This window comes from Salvia splendens, unplaced genomic scaffold (assembly GCF_004379255.2).
Source record: "Salvia splendens isolate huo1 unplaced genomic scaffold, SspV2 ctg414, whole genome shotgun sequence".
Taxonomy (NCBI): domain Eukaryota; kingdom Viridiplantae; phylum Streptophyta; class Magnoliopsida; order Lamiales; family Lamiaceae; genus Salvia; species Salvia splendens.
In genome coordinates, this window is record NW_024599063.1 from 39291 (window position 1) to 45845 (window position 6555).

The 6555-nt window shown below is 40.4% G+C and overlaps 1 protein-coding gene and 2 pseudogenes across 2 annotated transcripts; 1 reads left to right on the forward strand and 2 right to left on the reverse strand.

The window, feature by feature from the left end:
* The first annotated feature begins 276 nt into the window (after window positions 1–276).
* Window positions 277–2117, forward strand: LOC121790117 (annotated as a pseudogene).
* On the reverse strand, window positions 2056–4228 carry LOC121790118 (chloroplast stem-loop binding protein of 41 kDa b, chloroplastic-like). Of its 2 annotated transcripts, XM_042188401.1 has the most exons (11): window positions 4067–4228; window positions 3732–3866; window positions 3566–3652; window positions 3404–3494; window positions 3263–3317; window positions 3122–3182; window positions 2824–3045; window positions 2616–2732; window positions 2436–2525; window positions 2166–2363; window positions 2056–2121 (listed from the first exon to the last, which is right to left on the reverse strand). In XM_042188401.1, exons 1-10 carry the CDS (start codon window positions 4166–4168, stop codon window positions 2184–2186), a joined length of 1140 nt encoding a protein of 379 aa, XP_042044335.1. In that variant the 5' UTR covers window positions 4169–4228; the 3' UTR covers window positions 2056–2121; window positions 2166–2183. The 2 variants fall into 2 exon arrangements, with proteins under 2 accessions (XP_042044335.1, XP_042044334.1); XM_042188400.1 differs by having other exon boundaries at window positions 2112–2363.
* Window positions 4229–4653: 425 nt separating this feature from the next.
* On the reverse strand, window positions 4654–6198 carry LOC121790113 (annotated as a pseudogene).
* Window positions 6199–6555: the final 357 nt, after the last annotated feature.

Consider the following 6555-nt stretch of genomic DNA (forward strand, 5'->3'; position numbering starts at 1 on the left):
TATATGTTATTTGTATTGCAATTGTGAGTTTGTAATTGTTGTTTTGTGAATATGTACTTAGATTAGATGGAGACTTCAAGTTCTAGCGGATAATTATTATATGGACCCGAAGACCCGTCCGTGCTAAATATGCAGAAACATCATATTTCAAATAAACTCATGAAAGAGGGCACAACACAAGTATTTAAAGTCCGAAGGATAGAAAGTAAGACTTGGGACATCGACATTCATGAGAATGTTAGATATTGGCTTAACGCCTTTGGTTTCAAAGGCGTGATGGATTGTGGGAGGCCCATGAACATTATCTTGAACATCAACATTATCTTGAACAAGCTCTTGAGTATTCAATCCAACATCAGCAGCATCTGCAACATCTGTTTCCTCATTCATACGGCAATCAATTTTCATAGGTTCAACACTCGTAGATGATCCAACATCATACTCAACAACTGGTGGGATTAAGGCATTTCCAACAGACGCGTACTCAACAAATAATTCAATATGCCGAGTAGAATTTAGAACCTTGTTGAACATAAACAACACACTTTCATCACTGTCAACCCCAGTACATACATAACTCGTACTGGTACCCAAGAAACAATGCCTCCATGATATTTCAATGGAGTGTTGATTTGAATCTATTCTTATCTTAGCACATATCATTGCAACTAATTCAGAGAATGAAACGCACGAATTCAATATGATGGAGGCTCTCGCACGAGGTGGATCATAACCAATGCCCACTTGAGGAAGTTGAACTATTCTACCACCCCAATATAAACACACGAATACTGACATGATTTCTGAAAAATATATAAACAAACCAACAACAATTAACGACAATTTTTTCAATAAACCCTAATTTAGTAAGCTTAAAATGAATTTATCAAAAACCCTAATAATATGCAAATTAACAACAAATAAGGGAGGAATGTTAAAAGATTGAAGGAACCTTACCGAAATATGAAGGGGAATCGCCAAGGAAATCGCTGAGTTTTGTCAACCTCTCTTTCTCTCGCGTCTTCTGCCTATTCTGCCTTTGCCTTGGCTGATTTATTTCGAATCAGAGACGCATAAGCATTATGCGTCTCCACCTAAGACGCATAAGCGTCATGCGTTGCCCGTGAAATTAAAAAAAAAGTACCGACGCATGAGGGAGATGCGTCTTTATCTGTGACGCATGACCCTCATGCGTCGTTAAAAAATGAAAAAAATAGAGAGACGCATGACCCTCATGTGTATCCCTTAAAGACGCATAATCGTCATGCGTTTCATTAAGAGGACACGGAATAAAAAAAAGTCGAGTACAAAAAGCTAATCTAAGTTTCATTCTAAAACAAAAAAAGAATCCCCCCCTCCTCGACCCCAAAATCCCGGCCTCCCCCGTCTCCTTCTCCGACATCTCCGTCGACCCCTCCCGCGACCTCTGGTTCCGCCTCTTCGTACCCTCCCACTCCCAAAGACTCCCCCTCCTTGTCTACTTCCACGGCGGCGGCTTCTCCTTCTTCTCCCCCGACTCCAAGCCCTGCCACGACCTCTGCCTCTCCCTCGCCGCCGCCGTCGCCCCCGAGCACAGGTGCCCCTCCCAGTACCACGACGCCTTCGACGCCCTCCGCTTCCTCAACAATGAAGTCCTGCCGCCAAGCATCGATTTGCAGCGCTGCTTCCTGGCGGGAATATAGCGCACCACGTGGCGGTCAGGGCAGGGAGTGAGAGCGAAAGGCACGTGCTTGATAAGGTGGCGGTGCAGCCGTTCTTTGGAGGGGAGGAGCGGACGGAGTCGGAGGTGAGGCTGGCGAATGGGCCCATGCTGATGTGGAGGATGTTCCTGCCGGTGGGGGCTGACCGGGACCATGCGGTGGCGGTGAGGGTGATTTGGAGAGCGTGGAGTTTCCGAGGGCGTTGGTGGTGGTGGAAGGGGATGATTTGTTGCAAGATCGACAGAGAAGTTATGCTCAGTGGCTCATCAAGTGGAATTGGTTGAGTACCCAAATGCCTTTCATGGTTTCTATTCTTTTCAAGAATTGCGTGAGTTTCAATTTCTTGTTCGTGATGTTAGTGCGTTTGTTAATAATCATTAAGGAACTAGTGTATTACATTGGATTGTGCAATAACAACAAAATTTCATCTTGAGATTTGATTGATGATTGTACAATAACAACAAATGAAGCTATATTATTGTTCTAGGACTGAGTAACAAGAGACTTGCCCAGGATAATGTCATCAGTTGAGAAATCAGCTGCTTTCCTGAATGTCCCTCTGCCAAAGTCTAGGTTGTAGGAGTCTGTAAGGCCTGCCACAAGATCAAACTCCGGCGTCCATCCCAGTAAGCTCTTTGCCTTGTCAATCGAGGCGAAGAAATGCTGCATTCAAACACAACATCTAAGCAATCTTTGCAATGCAAAAAAATACTAATGCATTGCTCGTTCCAGTACCTGGTCTCGGAAAGGGAAGGCCTTCTTCTTGCCAAAATCGAACTCTTTGGGGTTGTAATGAACAATCTCGGGCTCAGGGAAGCCACCAGCCTGTCAATTTTTTATGTGTTTAGTAAGCTATTATAAGCTGTGAGGATTTACCTTTTTTTTGTTTTGGAAGTGCATTTTGTGAGGATTTACCTTAGCACATGCTCTTGCTAGACCATCAAAGGTGACATATTTATCTCCAGAGATGTTGAACACTTCCTTGCTTGCTTTCGGATTGCCAAGCACCTTGATGAAGGCCGTGGCGAGGTCCTGAAAGTTTGGATACAAGAGAATGAAGTTGTGTCTTGAGTAGTAGTGGCAAGATTATAGGGAAGTGGAGATGGTGTTACGAGTGAGATACCTTGACATGACCAAGCTGTGTGATCTGTATGCCTGAGTTGGGGACGGGGATGGGCCGGCCTTCTTTCAGCCGGTGGAAGAACCATTCCTCAACAGGGTTGTAGTTCAGCGGCCCGTAGATGTAGACTGGCCTTATAGAAGTCCAGTTCACATCTCTTGATGCTAGCAAGCTCTCTGTCTCGAGCTTGCCCTTGTGTCTGCTCTTCGGATCAACTGCATCGACCTTCAATGAAGCGTGAAGATCAGATGCCGATATATGTATGCAAGTGATTTTGATTCTAAACAAGATAAATGCTGACCTCATAATGTGGAGGATAATCAGTTTTGAGGTAAACTCCTGCTGAAGAGCAGTAAATGTACCTGTAAAAACACACACACACAACTCAGAAAAAGAAAGCAATAGAATTGTGCAATACAATCCAAGTGGTAAAGATCCTAACTGTTCAAGATTTGGCAGAGCATCAAGTATAGGTTCAACTTCAACTGCCTCACGCCCTATTCCACAATGCCAAGAAATGTGAGGGAAACTTTTTTACAACACGAAAATGAAACAAGTTAGAGATATATTGATTGACACACACCATTGATATCATATACAACATCAAATCCTTCTGCAGCAAGACTGGTCTTGACAAAATCAAAATCTTGTCTGTCTCCCTTCAAGTGTAAGATCTACACGAACCACAAAAATTGAAGAAACGTATATTACCCTGTGCGTTCGTATCAGGTGGAAGCTAGCATACCTTGGAGGAGAAATCAGAAAATTCAGCCTCAGATTCACCAGGCAATTGTTGAGCAATTGGAGCTTTCCCTCTAGTGAAAAGTGTGACCTGCCATTCGGTGTTTCGGGTTTTCAAAGGCAAGGAACAACATCAACACAGAATCAGCAGCAGGGGAGAATGAGTGAACCTGGTGGCCTTCTTTGACGAGGAGTCTGGACAAGAATATGCCGATGAATCGAGTGCCTCCCATTATAAGGATTTTCTTGGCACTCGATGCACTAACGCGTAATGCTCCTTTCGGCTGCCATACTTTCCTCCTCAGCTGCACCCAAATCTTGATTAGATTGCACACTAAAAAAGATTTGAAGCTTCGTGCATGAATCATGATCATATACAACTTTTTTTTTCTTGCATTGAGTTGAGGCATCATTTGCTTCAAAAGCCAAGACAGTTGTATGGAATTCAATAATAGTAGTAAAGTGTATTTTGCTGATTTTCTGCACATCTGTGTGTTGGGAATACCTGGAGTGAGGAAGTAAGTCTGGCGCCGTTGAAGTCTGAGAGAGAAGATGAGAGGACGGTGGAAGACGGTTGTCTGTGATGCAACACCACCAGACTTGCCATATTGAATATCAACCACCACCACCACCACCGTGATCAGTTAGTTCGTTGAGAGAAAAACTGAAATGGGACATTAACATTTTATGGGGTTATCATTTGAGAGCGTGTGATTCTTACAATAGGGATAAGACAAGGTCACACTCTCACCACAACCTTCATTATATCCATATTTTCCTAATACATCGAAACCTTTACACTGGCCACTGGGTTGCTAATGTGTTTAGACAATTTTGTCCTTAAAGTTTAATTTCATCTAAACATTGAATAAATATTTTTTTGTTCAGAATATATACCATGTTAAGCTGTGTGTTGGATACATGAAATACGAAATTTTAAAGAATACCTTAGAATATTCCACGAATCCCACAAAAGTTATTAAGTGCATCTTGCTTGCTGATGTTCTTTAATCAAATATCCTCTCGATCCTTATATTGATGATCATTTAAAAAATTCTTGAAAATTAAACCACATTCAGTAATCACACACAATGAGAACAAATGAAATCCTAACAAATAATGATTTTTTTACGTATTACAACATCTTTAGATATCAAAAAATGGTACATAGACATGCACCTTCTTCTGTCTACATGAATGTATATGAGCAACTCTTCTAAATTTTCATTTACACTATAGGAAAATAAAATCTGCTCGACAGCAGCTTGCGCGTGTTCCTCTCAATGAGTTAAGCAACTCAAACAACACTAAATGCTGACTGAATGGTGGATTGGAAACGAGAAGCAATGGTCTGGGAAGCAAATGCCTGAAGCTGCTTCTTAGCATCTGGAAGAAAAAATTGAACCACATACAGTTACATAAGGACGAAAATAATCAGATGACTATTTTTACTTCCTAGGTTAAAAGTGAGGACTCTAATTTGCATGAATAATTCACTACAGTAAAAAACAGAATCCAGGAGGCTACCATAAGTAACAACATTCAACAATAAGTATGAGCATCAATCACTACAGAAAACCAGCAGCAGCAGTCAAAGAAATTTATGCACTAAGCAGGAGAATATGAGCATCAATACAGAAAAACACGTAAAAACAGATGAGACTTGAGTAGAATTTGTAAAATCCGACACTTGAGATAAACATCCATAGTAAACGAACCTTTCCGACATTTACTGAAGCCGATGATATTAGCAATGCTAAGCGTCAAGCACACGCCAACAACAAGAAGATAATCAGCTTGGAACCTAATCAGAGAGAATATGGCAAAAAAGATCCATACAACAGCCTGGTGAGAAAATAAAAAAAATTAATTAATTAGAAAAATAAATAGCTCAAGGAAGATCTGATGACATCAAATGGAGAAGGCTTTACATGCAAAAATAAAATACTCCTACATGATTGCTGCGAAAGAATTAATAATTCAACAATAACGCACACCATCATTCATATGCAACTCCTCATTTGCCTAACCTTTTGAACATCATCTATCTACATTATCCTTTCCTTTCAATTGAACTAAAGATAATATCCGTATGGTATCTTAATCAAGATTCTTTATTTACCGTAAGGTATAAGGTCCACGAACAGCCATGAATCCTTCTTGTTCATTCGAGCCATTGACTGAATAAAATGAAAATGATGAGTAAACATGGTTATGGCAGAGTAGAACAGATAAGATGCATTAAAGTGGCAATAGATCCTCACCTCTTGGTCAAGGCATTCAAATTTCCACACACTCTCACCATCGTCATTGATTTCATTCCACCACCTGAGGCCCACTAAGATGCGTCCACTTACATTCTTGACAACCCAAAAATCAAGTGCAGCTAGAAGTACGGTGATCACGAATATGACGACAAAATTATTCACAAATAGAGCTGAAAGAATATAAAATGCCAAGGCAGTCCCCTAGAAAGATATCACTTTCGTGGCGTTAGAATATTGACAAATTCAAAAGCAAAACACAAGACTATGACCAAACTGAAAAGTCAGATAGGTAAAGTGCAATAAACCTTGAAAAGCACATGGAAGAAGCATATTTGTGATGAGCATAATTCTCCCCTTGAGGCTGCAGAAAAAGAAGAGTCAGAAATTAGTGTGGAAAGAATACAAGTGTGGAGTAGATAAATATTTTCATTCTATATATTTTTATCTAAATTCATGAAATCATGATGCTCATAGTGGACCAGATTAAACTTTTCCATTTAGATCGACTACAATTTCTGCCCTATAGTTCAATGTACCACTTTGTAGAATTGTAGAAATAGTGGAATGTGCAACCAACAAATTGTAGAAATTGATGAACTTATACATGAAAAAAAGGGTACATCAAACATCGTAACAATCTCCAAATCCTTCACTTTAAGGATGCAAAAGGAATTATAGATATGCAAAGCATTTTAAGGCTACCATAGCATTTTTCAGTCAAGATGGA

Coding starts and splice junctions, on each gene's coding strand:
- LOC121790118 (XM_042188401.1), bottom strand. CDS start 4,168: ATGGCAAGTCTGGTGGTGTTGCATCACAGACAACCGTCTTCCACCGTC. Junction 2,733..2,823: donor CACAGCTTGGTCATGTCAAG/GTATCTCACTCG, acceptor CCAAACTTTCAG/GACCTCGCCACGGCCTTCAT. Junction 2,526..2,615: donor TAGCAAGAGCATGTGCTAAG/GTAAATCCTCAC, acceptor AAAAATTGACAG/GCTGGTGGCTTCCCTGAGCC.